Consider the following 22,260-nt stretch of genomic DNA (forward strand, 5'->3'; position numbering starts at 1 on the left):
AAGTAAATAAAAATAGTGGCTAATATTAGTGGCTCTCTCTCTCTCTGCAATCCTCCATTAGCCCCATCCCTGCTTCCTCTCTCTCTGCAATCGTCTATTAGCCCCATCTCTGCTCCCTCTCTCTGCAATCGTCCATTAGCCCCAACCTTGCTCCCTCTCTCTCTCTCTGCAATCCCCCATTAGCTCCACCCCTGCTTCCTCTCTGTCTGCAATCCTCCATTAGCCCCACCCCTGCTCCCTCTCGCTCTGCAATCGTCCATTAGCCCCATCCCTGCCCCCTCTCTCTCTGCAACCCTCCATCAGCCCCATCCCTGCTTCCACAATCTTCCTTTCTGCCCCTCCACTCCTGCGGCATCCCCCAGGGGCTGGGGATAAGAACAGGCCCTCAGTTTGGCTGTACGTGCCGTAAGAGGCGACTAAACAGCCACCGGGTAGATGGGACTGGTCAGCCTGGAAGGCAGCTCATCTGAGAGAAGGAAAACTCTGATCCCAAACCTCCACTGCCTTGTGGCTACATCCAGTTATGGAAAAGGCTTCAGGAGTCAACCTCGAGGCAAAATCCGGAGCCGGAGTCCCTGAGGCAGTTCATGGCTGAACACAGTCACGTTCTGGCAACTCCTGCGACGCCGCTGGAACCAACCGTATTGGCTTCTGCCTTTCCATTGGACCATTCCAGCGACGTGGAGAGGGGGGATTTGCTGCATGGGTAACAGCATATCCTCCATACCTTCTTTACCCAGGCTTCGCGCACTGGAGAGGACACTCCAACTTCCCCATACGGCGTCGGCACAACACAGGAAGCAGCAGTTTACCGGTTATAAGTCTTCGCTTGATTGGCGTAGAGCGTGATGCCAGGGGCTGCTTCCGACGGTGGGAGAGATCATTGCATCTCATTGGGCAGCTACTGCCCGCCTTAAGCTGGGCAGTCCCCAGCCAGTAAGGTGTTGCCTCGCCACGGTCCGTTAACCTCATGGGGTGCATGGGGTTTAGGGTGAAAACCGACAAGCGGATCGACAACTCTGCACCATGCAACAGAAAACAGAAAACTCCTGCCCTAAAACTGGGCACTTGGAACATAAGGACAATGACACCCAACTTCTCTGATGACCTGCAAGAAATACACGACGCACGCAAAACAGCTGTCATCGACATGGAGCTGAGCAGACTGCAGATGGACATCGTCGCCCTTCAGGAGACAAGGCTGCCAGATTCCGGATCTGTCAAGGAGAGAAATTTCTCATTTTTCTGGCAGGGAAAACCACCAAACGAAACCAGGGAACATGGCGTTGGCTTTGCGGTCAGAAATACCCTGCTGGAATCCATCATCCCACCTACTGTGGGAAGTGAAAGAATTTTGTCTCTGCAGCTCCAGTCATCAGCAGGACCTGTCACACTCATCAGTGCTTATGCACCAACTCTGTCGTCTCCAGCAGAAGCCAAAGACAAATTCTACGATTTTTACGACCTGGCCACCACTATCAAGAAAATCCCTGTAAAAGAGCTATTGTTCATCCTCGGCGATTTTAATGCTAGAGTTGGTGCTGATCACAGTTCGTGGCCCACTTGCTTAGGTCAGTTTGGCACTGGGAAGATGAATGAAAATGGCCAACGCCTGCTAGAGTTTTGCTGTCATCACGGTCTCTGTGTCAGCAACACGTTCTTCAAAACAAAGCCCCAACATAGAGTCTCTTGGAGACACCCAAGATCAAAGCATTGGCACCAGCTCGACCTGATTCTCACCAGACGCTCCAGTCTTCCCAGCATCAAGATCACACGCAGTTATCACGGTGCTGCCTGCGACACTGACCACTCCCTGGTGTGCAGCAGAGTGAAACTGCAAGCAAAGCGACTGTATCACACGAAAAAGGAAGGAAGACCTCGCATTGATACCAGCAAAATCCGGGATCAGAGGAAAGTGGAGAAATTTGCATGAGCACTTGAGGAATCTCTTCCAGGCCTGGCCGATGCAAACACATCCAACAGATGGAAACATTTCAAGAATACCGTTTACAACACCGCCTTGTCCATATTTGGCAAGAAGACCAACAAGACGGCAGACTGGTTTGAAGCTCACTCTGAGGAGTGGACACCAGTCATTGAGGAAAAGAGGAGAGCTCAAGCATTATACAAGGCCTGTCCCAGTGAGCGCAACCTGCAGGTCCTCCGAGCTGCTCGCAGCAAAGTCCAGCAGACTGCCAGGAGATAAGCTAACGACTACTGGCTCCACCTCTGCTCCCAGATACAGATAGCAGCTGACACGGGCAACATCAAGGGGATGTATGACAGTATCAAACAGGCCCTAGGACCAACACAGAAGAAAACTGCCCCTCTGAAGTCTGCAGCAGGCGAGGTCATCCAGGATGGGCGCAGGAGATGGAACGCTGGGTGCAGCACTACTCTGAGCTATATTCCAGAGAAAATGTAGTCACCGAAGAAGCATTGAAAAACATTGAGTGCCTGCCTGTGTTGGAGGAGCTTGACAGTGAACCAACCCTAGAAGAACTTCACGTGGCCCTGGACTCCCTTGCCTTTGGCAAGGCACCTGGAAAAGACAGCATCCCTGCTGAAGTCCTAAAATGCTGCAAAGACATCATCGTCACTGAACTGCATGAAATCCTCTGTCTCTGCTGGAGAGAAGGCGGAGTACCTCAAGACATGAGGGATGCAAACATCATCACGCTGTACAAGAACAAAGGCGACAAAGGTGACTGCAACAACTACCGCGGCATCTCTCTCCTTAGCGTAGTAGGAAAGCTGTTTGCCCGAGTTGCACTAAAGAGGCTTCAGGCTTCAGACGCAGAGAGCGTCTATCCAGAATCACAGTGCGGATTCCGAGCCAACAGGTCCACCACTGATATGGTATTCTCCCTTAGACAACTGCAGGAGAAATGCAGGGAACAATGACAGCCACTCTTTATAGCCTTCATAGATCTCACAAAGGCTTTCGACCTGGTTAGCAGGGATGGCCTCTTCAAGATTCTCCCCAAGACTGGATGTCCACCCAGGCTCCTCAGCATCATCAGATCTTTCCACAAGGACATGAAGGGCACTGTTGTCTTCGATGGCTCCATATCAGACCCCTTTGACATCCGAAGCGGAGTGAAGCAAGGCTGTGTTCTTGCGCCAACCTTGTTTGGGATTTTCTTCGCTGTCCTGCTGAAGCATGCCTTTGGAACTGCAACAGAAGGCATCTATCTCCGGACCAGATCAGATGGAAAGCTCTTCAGCCTCTCCAGACTGAGAGCAAAGTCCAAAGTTCAGCTGAAATGTCTGCGTGACTTCCTCTTTGCTGATGATGCAGCTGTCACTACCCACTCTGCCAAAGATCTCCAGCAGCTCATGGATCGTTTTAGCAAGGCCTGCCAAGATTTTGGACTGACGATCAGCCTGAAGAAAACACAGGTCATGGTTCAGGATGTGGACTCACCTCCCTGCATTACAATCTCTGCGCATGAACTGGAGGTTGTCCATCACTTTGTGTACCTTGGCTCAACGATCTCCGACACTCTTTCTCTCAATACCGAGTTAAACAAACGCATCGGTAAAGCAGCTACCACAAAGCAGCTACTCACAAAGAGAGTCTGGTCCAACAAGAAGCTGACGGAACATACCAAGATCCAAGTCTACAGAGCTTGCGTCCTGAGTACACTTCTGTACTGCAGCGAGTCATGGACTCTTCGCTCACAACAGGAGAGGAAACTGAACGCATTCCACATGCGCTGCCTCCGACGCATCCTCGGCATCACCCGGCAGGACAAAGTTCCAAACAACACAGTCCTGGAACGAGCTGGAATCCCTAGCATGTATGCACTGCTGAAACAGAGACGCCTGCGTTGGCTCAGTCATGTCGTGAGAATGGATGATGGCCGGATCCCAAAGGATCTCCTCTATGGAGAACTTGCGCCCTACAGGTAGACCACAGCTGCGATACAAGGACATCTGCAAGAGGGATCTGAAGGCCTTAGGAGTGGACCTCAACAGGTGGGAAACCCTGGCCTCTAAACGGCCCGCTTGGAGGCAGGCTGTGCAGCATGGCCTTTCCCAGTTTGAAGAGACACTTGGCTAACAGACTGAGGCAAAGAGGCAAAGAAGGAAGGCCCATAGCCAGGGAGACAGACCAGGGACACACTACACTTGCTCCGAGTGTGGACGGGATTGTCACTCCCGAATCGGCCTTTTCAGCCACACTAGACGCTGTGCCAGAACCACTTTTCAGAGTGTGATACCATAGTCTTTCGAGACTGAAGGCTGCCAACAACATTGTACAAATTGATGGTAACACCACACCTGGAGTATTGCGTTCAGTTCTGGTCTCAACATCTCAAAAAGGATATAGTGGAAATGGAAATAGTTCTGAAGAGAGCGACCAAAATGATTACAGTGCTAAAGCACCTCCATTAGGAGGAAAGGCTATAGCTTTTGGGACTCTTCAGTCAAGAAAAAAGATGCCTGAGGGGAAACAAGATACAGGCATACAAAATTGTGCAGAGGATGGATAGAGTGAATAGAGAGATGTTCTTTTCCCTCTCACACAACATCAAGCCAGGGGACATCCACTAAAATGGAGTGTTGGGAGAGTTAGGACAGACAGAAGAAAATATTTCTTTACCTAGCTTGTCATTAGTCTGTAGAACTCCATGCCACAGGAAGCGGTGATGGCATCTGGCCTGGATGCCTTTAAGAGAGGATTGAACAAATTTCTGGATGACAAGACCATCTCAGGTTACAAGCCATGATGGGTATGTGCACCCTGCTAATTTTAGAAGTAGGCTACCTTAGAATGACAGATGCAAGGGAGGGCACCAGGATGCAGGTCTCCTGTTGTCTTGTGTGCTCCCGGAAGCATTTTGTAGGCTACTGTGAGATACAGGAAGCTGGACTAGATGGCCCTATGGCCTGATCCAGTGGAGCTCTTCTAATGTTCTTAACAACTGTCTCCTTCTCCTGAGCTCACCAAGTGGCATGCAAGACAGGGCCTTTGGGATCAAAGGAATTCATTATCGAGGGGTTAAATCAACAGACTTGAAGAGGACTGAACAGTACCCAAGTCCAGTCATCATATCTGGGGGTTGCTGACCTGTAACTATAGTTCTTAAAGTGGCAATTTGTGCAAATGTAGTGAAGTTATGCACACATCCAGAGCCAATCTCAGAAGCTTCCAGAGCTTTGTTGACCATTTTGTGTCCGATCTTGAGTGGGTGAAATCCTGCATTCACCATAAGTGTGCTATAGGTATAGGTAAGCAACCTTTCCCATTCTTCTTTGGACTCCTGTGCAGTCAATACAAATGTTTAGGGCACTTTCTCATTCTCTCAAAGAAACAGCTCCTTAACATAAGGCTGAATATTTAATGCAGAGCAGCGAGTTCTGAAACTAGCAGAAAAACTTGGGAAACAGGTTGCTACCTCTCTTTCCCACATCTGAATTTTGAGAACAAGTTAAAGCTGGGTTTTGTTCAGGTCTCCTGGGAAGCTTCACTAATACTAATCTGGTCTGAGCTGCCCAACCAATGCAACAGCAGCTGCTTCACTACCAACAGTCTTTATGCCCAACTTGCCACTTGAGATGTTAAAGGAAGATCAAGCCAAAACACGCCACAAAGTGCTCATGCTGTCCAGTCACACGATTCAGTCACACGAATCAGTCACACGATTCAGACAAAGGCTCACACGACAAAGTCACACAAGTCACACGACAAAGTCATACGAGTCACACATGACAAAAGTCACACAAAGTCACACGATTCAGTCACACGATTCAGACAAAGGCTCAGGGATCTATAGGGCAAAACCATTTTTATCAGTACAGAAAATGCGGTTTTTGGTTTATTATTATATTAAGATAGCTCCCAATTCACATACCAATGATTGAGAATTCTGGAGCTCGGCATTCTTGGCACTGATTCTCGGCATTCTTGTCAATGACATCACCACCAGGTGGTCCAGAGCCACCCCCACTCAGCCACTGTAGGGCTTCACGCATTCCCTGAAAAAATAACAGGGAACACTGCTGCCCAGTTCCACTTGAACAGCCTCCCCACCCTCAGGTGTGGTGAACTTGCCTCCCAGGTGGTTCTGTCAGCAATGTCTAGCAATTCTTACTTCATTTGCCCTGACTGTTAACAGACATCAAACAACGTGCAGGGCAGGCCCAGTAAAACGTGCACATTTTAGGGATGTGCATAAAAAACATCTGCAGAATACAGGCTGTGACGACACACATACTGAATTGGAGACCTTGCTGCCCTTAAAGCTGCCTTGCTCCCAAATTTGGCCTCATTTGCTCAGGAATGTTATACTTTTATTAGTCAATGAAATCTAAAGATGCTTTTATTTCTTTGCTTGAAGCAGAACACAGAGCGTTTTACTTTATGTGGAGGACGTATATCAAGCAGACCTTGTTGCCCAAATAAAACCCCAAGGAACACTACCAAAACAGTGCCAGCAAATGACACACCACAAGCTTATACATAGTTGGCAACCTTCAGTCTCAAAAGACTATGATATCGCGCTCTGGATGGTGGTTCTGGAACAGCGTCTAGTGTGGCTGAAAAGGCCAATCCAGGAGTGACAATCCCTTCCACACCGGGAGCAAGTGTAGTGTGTCCCTGGTCTGTCTCCCTGGCTATGGGCCTTTCTTCTTGGACTCTTAGCCTCAGTCTGTTAGCCAAGTGTCTCTTCAAACTGGGAACGGCCATGCTGCACAGCCTGCCTCCAAGCGGGCCGCTCAGAGGCCAGGGTTTCCCACCTGTTGAGGTCCACTCCTAAGGCCTTCAGATCCCTCTTGCAGATGTCCTTGTATCGCAGCTGTGGTCTACCTGTAGGGCGTTTTCCTTGCACGAGTTCTCCATAGAGGAGATCCTTTGAGATCCGAACATTATCCATTCTCACAACATGACCAAGCCAACGCAGGCGTCTCTGTTTCAGCAGTGCATACATGCTAGGGATTCCAGCACGTTCCAGGACTGTGTTGTTGGAACTTTGTCCTGCCAGGTGATGCCGAGGATGCGTCGGAAGCAGCGCATGTGGAAAGCGTTCTGTTTCCTCTCCTGTTGTGAGCGAAGAGTCCATGACTCGCTGCAGTACAGAAGTGTACTCAGGACGCAAGCTCTGTAGACTTGGATCTTGGTATGTTCCGTCAGCTTCTTGTTGGACCAGACTCTCTTTGTGAGTCTGGAAAACGTGGTAGCTGCTTTACTGATGCGTTTGTTTAGCTCGGTATCGAGAGAAAGAGTATTGGAGATCGTTGAGCCAAGGTACACAAAGTGATGGACAACCTCCAGTTCATGCGCAGAGATTGTAATGCAGGGAGGTGAGTCCACATCCTGAACCATGACCTGTGTTTTCTTCAGGCTGATCGTCAGTCCAAAATCTTGGCAGGCCTTGCTAAAACGATCCATAAGCTGCTGGAGATCTTTGGCAGAGTGGGTAGTGACAGCTGCATCGTCGGCAAAGAGGAAGTCATGCAGACATTTTAGCTGGACTTTGGACTTTGCTCTCAGTCTGGAGAGGTTGAAGAGCTTTCCATCTGATCTGGTCCGGAGATAGATGCCTTCTGTTGCAGTTCCAAAGGCATGCTTCAGCAGGACAGCGAAGAAAATCCCAAACAAGGTTGGTGCAAGAACACAGCCCTGCTTCACGCCGCTTCGGATGTCAAAGGGGTCTGATGTGGAGCCATCGAAGACAACAGTGCCCTTCATGTCCTTGTGGAAGGATCCAATGATGCTGAGGAGCCTGGGTGGACATCCAATCTTGGAGAGAATCTTGAAGAGGCCGTCCCAGCTGACCAGGTCGAAAGCCTTTGTGAGATCTATGAAGGCTATAAAGAGTGGCTGTCATTGTTCCCTGCATCTCTCCTGCAGTTGTCTAAGGGAGAATACCATATCAGTGGTGGACCTGTTGGCTCGGAATTCGCACTGTGATTCTGGATAAACGCTCTCTGCAAGTACCTGGAGCCTCTTTAGTGCAACTCGGACAAACAACTTTCCTACAACACTAAGGAGACAGATGCCACGGTAGTTGTTGCAGTCACCCCTGTCGCATTTGTTCTTGTACAGCGTGATTATGTTTGCATCCCTCATGTCTTGAGGTACTCCACCTTCTCTCCAGGAGAGACAGAGGATTTCATGCAGCTCAGTGATGATGATCTCTTTGCAGCACTTTAGGACTTCAGCAGGGATGCTGTCTTTTCCAGGTGCCTTGCCAAAGGCAAGGGAGTCCAGGGCCACGTGAAGTTCTTCTAGGGTTGGTTCACTGTCAAGCTCCTCCAGCACAGGCAGGCACTCAATGTTGTTCAGCGCTTCTTCGGTGTCTACATTTTCTCTGGAATATAGCTCAGAGTAGTGCTGCACCCAGCGTTCCATCTGCTGTGCCCGATCCTGGATGACCTCGCCTGTAGCAGACTTCAGAGGGGCAATTTTCTTCTGCGTTGGACTGAGGGCCTGCTTGATACTGTCATACATCCCCTTGATGTTGCTTGTGTCAGCTGCTATCTGTATCTGGGAGCAGAGCTGGAGCCAGTAGTCGTTAGCACATCTCCTGGCAGACTGCTGAAGTTTTTCTGGCAGGGAAAACCACCAAACGAAACCAGGGAACATGGTGTTGGCTTTGCGGTCAGAAATACCCTGCTGAAATCCATCATCCTACCTACTGTGGGAAGTGAAAGAATTTTGTCTCTGCAGCTCCAGTCATCAGCAGGACCTGTCACTCTCATCAGTGCTTATGCACCAACTCTGTCGTCTCCAGCAGAAGTCAAAGACAAATTCTATGATGACCTGGCCACCACTATCAAGAAGATCCCCGTAAAAGAGCCATTGTTCATCCTCGGCGATTTCAATACTAGAGCTGGTGCTGACGACAGTTCATGGCCCACTTGCTTAGGTCAGTTTGGCACTGGGAGGATGAACGAAAATGGCCAACGCCTGCTAGAACTTTGCTGTCATCATGGTCTCTGTGTCAGCAACACCTTCTTCAACATGAAGCCCCAACATCGAGTCTCTTGGAGACACCCAAGATCAAAGCACTGGCACCAGCTCAACCTGATTCTCTCCAGACGCTCCAGCCTTCCCAGTATCAAGATCACATGCAGTTATCAGGGTGCTGCCTGCGACACTGACCACTCCCTGGTGCGCAGCAGAGTGAAACTGCAAGCAAAGCGACTGTATCACACGAAAAAGGAAGGAAGACCTTGCATTGATACCAGCAAGACCCGGGATCAGAGAAAAGTGGAGGAATTTGCATGAGCGCTTGAGGAATCTCTTCCAGGCCCAGCCGACGCAAATGCATCCAACAGATGGGAACATTTCAAGAATACCGTTTACAACACCGCCTTGTCCATATTCAGCAAGAGGACCAACAAGGCGGCAGACTGGTTTGAAGCCCACTCTGAGGAGTTGACACCAGTCATTGAGGAAAAGAGGAGAGCTCAAGCAGCATACAAGGCCTGTCCCAGTGAGCGCAACCTGCAGGTGCTTCGAGCTGCTCGCAGCAGGTTGTGCATATGATTTTGAAATTTATTCAGTATAGTCTGGTACAGAAGGAGGTCCATCTTGAGGGTGACATAATAAACACTTGTACCAGGTGAACGCAAACTGTAGTGACGAGAACATAAGAACAGCCCCACTGGATCAGGCCACAGGCCCATCTAGTCCAGCTTCCTGTATCTCACAATGGCCCACCCAATGTCTCAGGGAGCACACAAGAAAACAAGAGACCCTCATCCTGGTGCCATTCCTTGCATCTGGCATTCTGAGGTAACCCACTTCTAAAATCAGGAGGTTGCACATACAAATCATGGCTTGTAACCTGTAATGGACTTTTTCTCCAGAAATTGGTCCAATCCCCTTTTAAAGGCATCTATGCCAGATGCCATCACCACATCCTGTGGCAAGGAATTCCACAGAATAACTACATGCTAAGTAAAGAAATATTTTCTTTTGATGTCTCTGAACTGACTATAAAGTGAAAGGAATAAAAAGCTGATATTGCTGACAACTGATGTCCAAAGTCACTGACATTACACGTGCAGGAGATCTGGAAGAACCCAGGATGCTGCTGGCCAAGGCCTCATGCTTCAAGTTTCTTACTTGGTGCTTCCATATAAACAGGAAAGTTCCCGACAGTCATGTGTACTGTTTTAAGTCGTAACAACTCCCAGGGGGCAAAAAAATGCTAGTTTTAGAAATAATTTTATCCTTTAAGTTGAAGCAACGATGTAACACAAGTCTTTCCCAGAGAATTCAATACTTTGCCTTGAAGGCAAAATACTTGAAGGGCAAAATACTATTTTAAAGAAGGTTTTAAGTTGCTTGAACACATTAGAAATCTGTTCTAGGAAAGCAACATGACTTTCTGTGAGAGAAGATTTCAAAACCTTCACACTAGAGACAAAAAGAATGCTCACCATAAGCACAAGCAATCTCATTTCATTACATCCCTACCTTTCTCACAGATTTCCAGACTTCTTGTAACAAATGAAGCAAAACACCCCTCAAATATGCACCTTAAAAATGTGGGAAAACATCCTAGATGACATTTCTGAGAAAGTTTAAGTACATGGCATTCAGACATATGAGTCATTAATGAGATGCTCAGCAGAAGCCATCACTCAGAGAACTTGGAAGTCAAACTAGAAGTTGCAATGTACAAAACTCCCTGGATATCGTGAGGTTTACTTCATGCCCCAGACCACACTGTTAGGCTACAGCGCACAATCTGCATTCACCATGTGTCAAATTTCCTGGTTCCCTTTGCTTGCTTGCTCTCTCTCCTCAATCCCATCCTGTCTCAACCCCATCTTCTTCACACATGGTCAGTTTTCAAACGTACTGGTTGAATTTGGGTTTGGAGTCACTGTTTTGCAGTGGTCCTGCTCCCTCTCAGCTGAAAGGTCTGAGAAGATGGTGCTGGGAGATGTCTGTTGACACATGGAATGCCTGAGGGCTTGGTTTTGTTTAACATCTACATTATACCATTTGGAGAATCTATCTGGGGATTTGGAGTAGGTTGTCACCAGTATGACACTCAGCATGCTCTTTCTCTATCCCTCCCCCTCCAATACTGTGGGGGCTGTCAAGGTTCAGGAACGCTGCCAGGAACTGGATGGGAACTGAATGTGGGAGCTGAAATTAAATCTGGACAAAATAGAGATCCTCCTAGTCCAGAAATCCATGATGTGGGTGTTAGATCACTGAACCGAAGGGGTTGCATTCCATCTGTGCAGGACAAGGTACACAGCTTGGGACTTCTCCTGGATCCACAGCTACTCATGAATTACCAGGATAGCTTTCGCCCAGCTTTGTCTGATGAACCAGCTGTAGCTGTATCAGAGTTGGTTAGACCTGGCCACAGTGATCCATGCCTTTGGTGATGTCTCAGTTGAACTACTGTAACATACTCTATGAGGGGCTGCTGTTGAAAACACTCTGGAAACTGATTAGTGCAGAATGCAGCAGCTCACAGTTCCAGGGACTCAGCGGTTTGATTCCACTGGGACAGACCTCAAGTCTGTCATTATAGGGAGAGGTGGTCATTTGAAATGACATCAAAGATTTTTTAAAGTCAAATATTCTTCCCTCTCCTTTAAAAAAATCCACAGTGTATTTGCATTCTCTCACTGGTTTATCAGATCCGTACCAGTCAGTCTCCACGTACTCCCAATGGTGTGTAATCAAACATTCCAGGACTTCATATGAATCCAAGTTCTGTTCACTAGCCCCTGAGAGGAAAGGCATTCCAATGTGTATGCACAACAAAACTTAGCCAAGCAAAGAACTGGAATTTGCAGGGCCAAGAATTCTATGCTACAAAACTGTCAAACAGGAAAATTCAAACAGGACAAATAATTGGAACACATTAGGAAAATAAGATGCATTTGTGCATGTGTACTTGGTTAGCTATCAGGCAAATCAACAGCCAGCAAGATACCACTGAAGAGACAGCTCTCATTAGATCTGGTCTACTACTAGTATTCTGTGTTGTTTTTAATTAGAAAGAACACCGAGCTGAAACTAAGTATAAGCCTAACAGCACCTAACAAAAAAACGAAATGTAGAAAATTCCTTAAATTAGGTAGCTTATATATCACTGTTTGCTTGTTGTGCTTTAATTTTAATTGACATTATGCTGATTTTATTGTAAATTGCCTTGCACAGTTTTTAACTGGAAAGGTGGAGCAGGTAGGTAGGTATGAATGAATTGAGTAATCACAGACAAATCCAATACGCTGCAATTTATTATTGAGTTTACATTTGTTCTCTGCCTTACAAGGGGCTCATGAGGTCCTAATAGAGTTGACTGATCCAAGTAAAAATGGGGTGACTCGATTCTGTGGTAACCCTTGCGCCGCTGTAGAATCAAGAGCCTCCGTGTAGGACCCACGGCCCAACACGGAGGCTCTGGTTGCGGAGGAGCAGAGCTCCTCCGGTCCAGCCTCCCTCCTGGCCTGCTCCCTCCCTCCAGCATGCCTCCTTCCTTCCTTCCTTCCCACCCACCCACCCACCCACTTATTTATTTATTGGATTTGTATTCTGCCTTTCTCCCCGAAGGGCACCCAAGGCGGCTAACAATCAAGTTAAAAAATACATAGACATTAAAAATACAAAACAGTTAAAAACAATTAAAACCAGATAAAATACATAGCAGCAGACTGAAGCACACAGTCTGCCCTCTCCCTGCCTTCCCTGCCCTCTCCCTGCAGCATTCCTCTTCCCTGCCCTCTTCCTGCCTCCCCCCCATGCCCCCATCTACCTCTCTGCCACCCGGCAGTTTGGGCGACCATGGAGTGGCGGAGGTCCACTGGCACTAGCCCTGCGCCGGCCAGTGCTAAGCTAGCACCGGTGCTGAGGGCTGCAGAAGTGCCTTATGGCACATTTGTGAGCTGGCGATAAGCCGGCGTGCACTGTTCAGGATTGGGCTCTAAGTCTCCAATAGCACCACAACAATTATTCAATATATTTTATCCCAAAGAACGTGACAGATTTTGTGATAAATCCATAGTTAGGGGGGGTTCTAAGTAGCAACAGTTGATCACTTCATACTATGACCTGTAAGTTCTACTCATGAACATAAGTAAGTTCTACTTATGAGCCCATCCTCCATAAAGTGGAATTTAACTATTCAGTTGCTGAACAGCTACAGTTTGAGCCTCAGACTACTGAGGAATATCTGGCACAAAAAAACCTTCCCAGCCTGAGTCTGCTAGAATAGAGTCCTAAGCTTGCTAAAAGCACAGAGGCTACATTCTGCTGCAAAAGTGCTGTCACTGCAAAGCCAAGGTTCCATGTCCTTTGAAAAAGATGAAGAAGTTGATGCTATGGGAGATGGGACTTCAGGGCAAACTTGCTAAACTGATACTAGATGATCTGGCGACAAACTTCCTGTTTCTTAATGAACTCAAACCACTGTTTAAAAAAAAGTCTCAAAATGATGATGCTTTGCAAGTTTATCAGCAAGTGCTCCTTGAATGAAATCACGTGCTAAGACAACTACTGTTGACCAACTGAAGCAACAGGGTGCACAGACTTTGCCTTCTTCAGTCAAATACCATTTCTCTCGCATACTCCGTGGTTGAAGGTCCATCACTCACCTTTGGACAGAGGATTTCTGTCTGCTGGATCATGATAAGGGCAGATGCAATCAGAGCGCCTTGACGCACGTAGTTCACAGGATCATTTGTCATTGGCTCCAGCAAATTAATTGCTTCCTGGGGGTGGGGAAGAGAAATAGTGCACAGCATATTAACCTCATTACTTTTCAAAAGCCAGGCTTTCATCAGGTTTATCAAATTAGGCATTTCAGGCAGTCCAGGGAACAGAGCTTTGCTCGTGTGTTTACATGTTTCGCCTACACTTTGATAACAGGGTAAAGAGCATGAAAACCATGAATTAATTATTGTAGAGGGTTTCAAAGCATGCACTCCATTTACACTCTGAGTTCAAGAACCAAAACAACATGAAGATGGAACATGGTGTTTAACAAAGTATGTATTTCTTGGAAACAGAAGTGTGCAAAGTCTTAAAGAAGCAATTTATTTAATATTATAACCTATGCATATATTAGGCATCAAGAAGTTTTAAAAAACGATTGGAGCAGATTAGTGAGAGAATGCAGATGAACTAGTAGAGCATTCCAACGCCAAAATCTTATTAAGCAGTGCTGAGAGTAGGCTTTTGTGGAGAAAGACAGTGTGTAGCTGAAATATGCAGCACTTGAACCATTAAGGGGTTCTCCACCTGGAGTACGTGTGCTCCCGGGGATATGCACCAGGATATTTAGGAGTGAGGGGGAAAAAATCGAATACATGCAAAAAAGGGTATATCTGTCAACCATGTAAGACAAGATACAAATTTAACAGTTGTGAAATTAATTCAACATTATGACTAGTGGCAGTTTGCTTTGTTATTTAACCTAGAGAAAAGACCACGTTCCCTTGTTTTGTTATTCTGACAAATGGTGGGGAGACCCTCCCTAAACAGTGTGTTGCGAACCTGCCACTGCAGCATGCATGCTCAGTGGTACACCCCTTCACAGGCCCAGCTCTCATTTTTGTCTGCTTTGCAAACATTCAAGTGTCATTGCACATATAAGCGGGAACCTCAGTCCAGTGAGCAGTGCTCAACAAGCAAGTTCTTCTGAGTCTTCGTACGGTATGTTTTGCATCGTTCAAAGTTAAGTTTTAAATTAATCTTTCATTTTGGGTAATATCAGATAAGGATCAGTGGTTGAAAACTGGCTTTTTAATCCCCTTTTTGGGTCATTTACTTATAGTTACAACATATACATTTGAAATAACTGCAACTATATTAATTATGGCACAATTTATGGAAATGGGCTGCCAAGTGATATGTAAGTGAAAAAAGGTTGAGAACCACTGCTTTAGAGCAGGGGTGTCCAAACATTTTGACAGGAGAGCCACATCATCTCTTTGACACTGTGTCAAAAAAAAAGAATTAACTTACATTTCAAATTTGAATAAATTTACATAAATGAATTTATTAGCAATGGAACTTACATGAATGAATGAAGGTCAAGGCTTATAAAAAGTCTTGCACAAAGCAAGACTGGCCTTTCATTCACTGCTGCTGCTGCATCACAGACAAGAAACAGCAAGTAGTGGAAGGAGTCCTCGTCCCAGAGCTCAGGTGAGAGGTTGAACAGTCATCTTCATGCTGAGAGCAGTTGCATCAGGCCAGCATGGGCTCCAGCAAGTCTTTGGAGGGCCAGAGGCTCTTTGGAGACCGGAGGCTCCCCGAGGGCCAGGTTGGGAGCCCACAAGGGCCGCAAGTGTCCCCCAGGCCGGGGTTTGGGCACCCCTGCTTTAGAGGTAAAAACGTGTGGCACACGACCAAAGCCTCCCTTATGGGGATAACAAAAAGTTGGTATTTGAGACACCAACACCCACACACAATGTGTAACAAGTTTATTTCTCAATAAAGGAAAGGATTTGAAGCCCAAAATAAGCAGAACCACACGTAAGGTGGAATGTTGGGATAAGGGACAACCTTTCTCACCTGAGGTGAGAGGATTTCCAGCAGCAGACAGGAAATGTGGATTTTATGCTGGCAACATGCAAGCTGAATTTCCTAGTACAGCACTTTCTGATTACAGAACAACTCATCTTAGGGTTGGACTAGATAACCCATTTGATGAAGCCAAAGCAATGTTTTAAATAAAGGGGAGGCTGAAGCCAAATGCAGCTCAAGTTATTTTATTATGGCTCCTTTTCCTTTTTTTATAGCACAAGCTTTCAAAAAACGTTCATCCTCATTATGCAAAGTACCCTTTTACAAGGACAAGTTGTATTTTTGTGCATTTATTGGTCCAGGCCTAATTCACCATGCTGTGTGAGCTCATGGCTATTTATAAAGGACTTGGGATTGAAGTGCCTCTTTGGTCTAACTAAGAGCTTAACTTCATTTCCATCCTCCCAAGTTCTAACATACAACGCGGCCTTTAAAATATGCTGAAGCAAGCCCCAGAAGACACACTGATCTAAACAGATGCCCAAGATCCTTTATTCTAGAAATAAACAATAAAAAGGACAGAACTATAGCCAGGCAGGTTCTATTCTGCCTATACAAATTATTGAGAAATAAAACAGACTCAGATAGCACATTAAACAGCTGTCTTAGACGGATGTTGGAAATAAGCAGGGGGAAAAGTTGTGTATTCTAGCCCTCTACACCACTGGTTGTGCTGCAGGAATTCCTTGTTCCACTGCGGGAGAGTCTAAAAGATGTAAAATGACTTGTAAAAAGGAAGCTAAGAGGAGAAGTCAAAAGGGTCAAGACTCTTCAGATGCATGGAGCTTACTTAAAACTACAAAAATGGAAACACTAATGTATAGCACTAAGGAAGAAAGTCAGTACCAGGTTCAAAGAGGTTAATGAGGGAGAATGAAAGGAGACATGAACTCTGGCCAAAGCAATGTAGGCAGACGATAAAGGACATGAAAAGAGAATATGACAGTATACAGGGTGACCCAAAAGTAGGTGGACAGTAAGTGGAATAAATGTTATCATTTACTGTCCAACTACTTTTGGGTCACCCTGTATAACTAAAAATAGCAACACAAACAATAAAACGTCTTCAAATACATCCAAAGCAGGAAAACTGCCAGAAAGATGGTTGGGCCATTAGATAAGAAGGGAATAAAAGGGAAGCTTAAAGAGGGCGGAGAGGCTGCAAAGAAGCTGAACAAATTCTTCGCATCTGTCTTCACTACAGAAGGCATGTGGCAGATTCTTGTGCCTGAACTGACCTTATCAGTGAGGGGTGCTGATGGACTGATTCAAACAGGAGAAAAAGGATGGAGTTCTACAGCATACTGACAAACTAAACATTAACAAATCACTGAATCCAGATGTCAGGGGTTTTTTTCCCCTCTGTGCTATTCATCTTCTATTTAAAAAGTTGGGGGAGAGACTGTCCAGGTGTCTGGAGTATAATGCCAACAGCATGCTAATGACAGCCAACTGTACCTCTCCTTTCCGTCTAGTACCAGCGAGGTTGTGCTCCCAAGCACTGAATTGGTGCTTGGCAACTGCAAAAGACTAGGTGTGGGCTACTCAACTAAAATGTAATCCTAGCAGGATGAGGCTGTGGTCGGTCAGTGGGAAAGTTGATTCTGGGTTGGGCTGACAACCTGTTCTGGATGAGGTTGTGTCCCCTCCCCCTTGAAGGAACAGGTTTGTGGTCAAGGAATGCTCTTGGAGATGTAGATGGCAGTTGTGACTAGGAGTGCCATTACCCGGCTTTGCTGGCATGCCCACCTGCACCTCTTCCTGAAGAAACCAGATCTGGGTACAGAGATCCATGTCTACTTGCTTCTTGATTAGACTACTGTAATGTGTTCTATTTGGGAATGCTTTTGAAAACTGTTCAGAAACTGCAAATGGTTGTGACCTGAAAGCAACCAGGATCCTTTCAGTTGTCTATTGGTTGGAGCATATTACACCAGTGCTCCAGGAACTGATTTTGCTCCCAATGTGTTTTCTGGAACAATTCAAGATGCTGGTTATTACATATAAAAGCCCTACACAACTCAGGACTAGGAGACCTGAAGGACTGTCTCCTCCCACATCAATCTGCCCATGTACCGCCTTCGCTATCATGAGGTCCTTCATGCCTGTTGCCATTTGAGGGATGACTGTTGGGGATGAGGAGTAGGGCCTTCTCAGTGGCAGCCTGGCTGCTCCCCTGGAGGGATAATCTGAGGCAGGCACTGAAAGTCTTTTTGGTTCAGTCAGCTTCCTCTTGAGTTTTTAGTTCTTTTGCTTGCTCGTGTGTATTTTGTTGCTTACCACTCTGTTGTATTATTTAGACCAGTGCTTCCTAAAGCTTTTAGTACCGCAGCCCACTTTTTAAAATGACTATTGAGACCCACCTAGCTTTACGAGACAAAACAAGAGGTCTAGAAAGAAATAATACATTTATGTATAAATAATTGTTGAGAATGAGCCTATTTTGCATGGTTTTTTCTTGAGTAAAGACAGCTAGCAGCTTTTGGTGACAGACTTTTCCTGAGCCTCTGCTCGGATGTCTTTGCCCTGTTCCGGGTGTCACCTTTAGCCACTCTGCCACTCTGGAAGTTCACTATCCAGGCTCTTTTTCACCATCAATCCTACAGTTCTATTGTTAATTATTATTATTATTATTAACAGTATTTATATACCGCTTTTCAACTAAAAGTTCACAAAGCGGTTTACAGAGAAAAATCAAACAACTAATGGCTCCGTGTCCCAAAAGGGCTCACAATCTAAAAAGATGCAAAAAGAACACCAGCAGACAGCCACTAGAAAAGACACTGCTGGGGTGAGGTGGGCCAGTTACTCTCCCCCTGCTAAAAAGAGGAGCACCCACTTGAAAAAGTGCCTCTTACCCAATTAGCAATTCTAGGAGCTTGACTGAAGAAAAAGGGCAGCAAACTGGGTATTTTGAACCTTACCTTATTTCCTGTACCAGCACAGCAAATTCCCAGGGCCATGGCTGCTCCATAACGGACATGGGGGTTATAACTTTCTGACAACAAGGAAACAACACTTGGACATTGTTCAGGAGTCCTGAAGGAGGAGAGGAAAAACAAAAAATAGAATAGAGTCATCAGATTTTACTGACTGGTAAAGCCCACTCCACTTTCTAAGGTGGAACCATGCTCCTGCAACAGAAGGAAGGGAACCTACATTTCTTTAAACATAGGGCAATTTATTTCCTAATATCCTGCATTACTAATTCAATGCCAAAGTATATAGTCTTTCCATAATACATTGATTATTAGTATTATTATTAGTATTATTATTAATACTTAGAGCATTCCAGTGAAGAATTATACCAATAGTGCAGGTTGCAGAACCATTCCTCCCAAACAGGACCCAACATTTATTTCTGTTAAATAGCTTGGATTTGTTGCTGCCTCCCAGATGCAACTTTGACTAATAATGTAAATAAGGTGGTAAAGAGACTGGAGGGTCAAATCCAAGTCAAGCTATTCCAGGCCTTGCCTGAGAAGTTCACAACAGATGTGAGGACATAAAACTGAATCACAGATAAAGCTACTTGTCGCCTTGCTCTCAAACAACAGCTCCAAAGTTGGCAAAAAATGAGCTGCTGCGGAAATGAGGTATGACAAGGCTTTGAATACGTGGACTCCAACACTCAGAAAGAAGGCAGCTGGAAGCCAGGACTCTGACACCTCTGCCTCAGCAGTCACTCAACAGGCAACATCCTGGCATAACAGCAAGAACACTCCAAAGAAGCAGTCATGAAATTCTCTAGCACCAATACCCAGATGCATTAATCCAACTCCCTTTATTTTCTGAACATGTCTTTAAGGACAAAATACCCCCAGATAGAAGGCTTTCAAACACACTGCATGACCTGGGACTATTCCCAGACCATTAACTGCAGTCGGATCTCTAGGCAAACCTGTGGTTTCTAATATCCATTTGAAAAGTTAATTATTAAAGCAGCTGAACCCTATATCAAAAGGGTGGTCTTAAAATAAAAACAATAGAAGGAGCAAGAGAATGGATTGTAAAGTTTGGCATTTCGAAAGCATTCGAATAGAAAAATGAAAGGCTGCAGTATGAGTGACAATGAACATTCAAGTCAAAAGTGTTATGTCAACGAGAATGTCTGGCAAAGCAAAGTCCCCATCCCAATGCATTATCCGTGAATTGCAACTCACACAAGTCCCTGAATCAACAAACATACTTGCAAGCAACAAACCCTTTACTATGCAGCTAGGCAATAACCACACCTACCCTAGACGGTTCTCAGTCCAAACTAATCTCCTGGGCTATTATGGCTCAAGACTCTCTTACAAACAGCCATCCATGGTTGTCTATAGCCCTTCTGCTCCACACGAAGCCACTTTGTGCCAGGACAGACTCAGCTCGCTTTAGCCCCAGCAGGGCTTTCCCCAGCATCTGCTACCCGACACATTTAACTAGACTGAACCAAGGACTGAACCCTTGCACAGCAAGTACACCAGCACTGACCTATGGGCCCCCCCCCCGGTCATATTCCAATACAAAGTCATCATCCACATTGCACAAACTCAGTATTTCCTTCAGAATTCTACTGTCAAGGTTTGATGTTGAGGAGTGAGTGGGCACCCGCCCACTATAGCTGCGCTGGGCACACATGTCCAACCCTGTCCTGCTGCACCTCCCAATTCAGCTGACAACGACTGTCTATTAAGCCTCCCGCCGACATGCAAAGATTTTCTTCAGCTCTTTGCTTCTGAGAAAATTAGAGACGTCAACATCCCTCAGCGAAAGAGCTACCATTTCAACAGGGATAAAAGGAAGGGAATCCACATGCACTATGATAACCAAGTATAGGAGCCAATTCCAACTTGTAAGAGGCAACCACAGATCTTCAAGCAGGGCGCAAACATTTAATTTTCACCCTGGCCAGGAATCAAGCCACACTGCACATGCCCCAAATAGCTATTCCTCAGAGGCACAAGACGGATAATGGAAATTTCCCAAAAATCAAACGTGTTTGCAAAAATCCACCTCCAGCATACTCACTCTTCACAGAAGGAAGTGTGGGTTTCCTGCTGTCAGAATTTTGCCTGTATCACTTAATTTCTATTTTGTAAAGCCCTCGTGTCGTTTTAATGGCAGCAGTACCTAACCTGTGGCACAACACAGAATTTAGAAAGTTGCTATATTTAAAAATATTTCTTTAACCAATGGTGTTCTGGATCAAGTGTATAAGAAGTGTTGTATTCTGATACAATTCTGATAAAATTACTGCATTCTGATGCAAACACAGTTATTTTATATTCAATTTGAGAGACCCGTGCTTTCAAGCTTTCTACTGTCAGAAAAGTCCTCTCGTTAGCAGACAAACTCAGCTGTGGAGGACCAATGAACAAGACCCTCTTGATTCTTCTGGATCTCTCAATAGCTTTCAACACTACTGACCATGAGATCATACCAGGCAGCCATGCAGGGCTGGAACTAGTATTGGCAACCTTCAGTCTCGAAAGACTATGGTATCGCGCTCTGAAAGGTGGTTCTGGCACAGCGTCTAGTGTGGCTGAAAAGGTCAATCCGGGAGTGACGATCCCTTCCACACCGGGAGCAAGTGCAGTCTGTCCCTGGTCTGTCTCCCTGGCTATGGGCCTTCCTTCTTTGCCTCTTTGCCTCAGACTGCTGGCAAAGTGTCTCTTCAAACTGGGAAAGGTCATGCTGCACAGCCTGCCTCCAAGAGGACCGCTCAGAGGCCAGGGTTTCCCACTTGTTGAGGTCCATCCCTAAGGCCTTCAGATCCCTCTTGCAGATGTCCTTGTATCGCAGCTGTGGTCTACCTGTAGGGCGCTTTCCTTGCACGAGTTCTCCATAGAGGAGATCCTTTGGGATCCGGCCATCATCCATTCTCACGACATGACTGAGCCAACACAGGCGTCTCTGTTTCAGCAGTGCATACATGCTAGGGATTCCAGCATGTTCCAGGACTGTGTTGTTAGGAACTTTGTCCTGCCAGGTGATGCCGAGGATGCGTCGGAGGCAGCGCATGTGAAAAGCGTTCTGTTTCCTCTCCTGTTGTGAGCGGAGAGTCCATGACTCGCTGCAGTACAGAAGTGTACTCAGGACGCAAGCTCTGTAGACCTGGATCTTGGTATGTTCTGTCAGCTTCTTGTTGGACCAGACTCTCTAGGTCCAACTCTAGGGCTGGAACTAAGAAGCACTGAATTATAGTGGCTTGTGTTCTGGAAAGTTGATCCAGAAGATTTGCTCTACCCACTGGCTTATGGGATTCCTTAGGACTCTATCCTGTCCCCAGTGCTATTTAACAACTACATTAAACTTCTGGGAGAGGTCACCTGGAAGTTTTGGGGTGCAGTGTTGGCATCAGTATTGCTGATAATGTCCAGCTCTACCTCTCACTTCCACCAACCAATTCTACAGGGGCAGGAGAAGCTCTGAAGTGGTGTATATAGGCTGTTGACTAGAACAATGCTCTTCAACCAGTAGGTCAGTGGTTCTCAAACTCTCTGGGAGAGCTGAGAGCTACTGAGTCTTTGCTGCAGGCAGCGGGGGCAGGGGGGAGGCAGAGACATGATGCTCAGCATCGCGCATCTGATCTGGGCGCAGGGGCGCGCTGCCCCTCACCCCTGCCTGCAGAAGCCTCTTGGGGGTTGGGGGAGCCCGGCACCAGCCTCAGCAGGGCTCCCCACACAGCGCAGACCCTCCAGAAGATTATCACAACCACTGCCGGTCCATCGCAAAACCGGAAGTGGTCACGATCG

General features: G+C 46.4%; 1 protein-coding gene across 1 annotated transcript in view; it reads right to left on the reverse strand.

Annotated features, from left to right (window-relative positions):
- PSMD1 (proteasome 26S subunit, non-ATPase 1) overlaps window positions 1-22,260 on the reverse strand; it is a 119,274-nt gene that overhangs the window by 30,736 nt on the left and 66,278 nt on the right. The window contains exons 17-18 of the mRNA XM_066619004.1: window positions 18,445-18,559; window positions 13,585-13,701 (exon numbers count right to left, since the gene is read on the reverse strand). Coding sequence (XP_066475101.1) covers window positions 13,585-13,701; window positions 18,445-18,559 — 232 coding nt within the window. The remainder of the gene's footprint in view (window positions 1-13,584; window positions 13,702-18,444; window positions 18,560-22,260) is intronic.

This window comes from Tiliqua scincoides, chromosome 3 (assembly GCF_035046505.1).
Source record: "Tiliqua scincoides isolate rTilSci1 chromosome 3, rTilSci1.hap2, whole genome shotgun sequence".
Classification (NCBI taxonomy): domain Eukaryota; kingdom Metazoa; phylum Chordata; class Lepidosauria; order Squamata; family Scincidae; genus Tiliqua; species Tiliqua scincoides.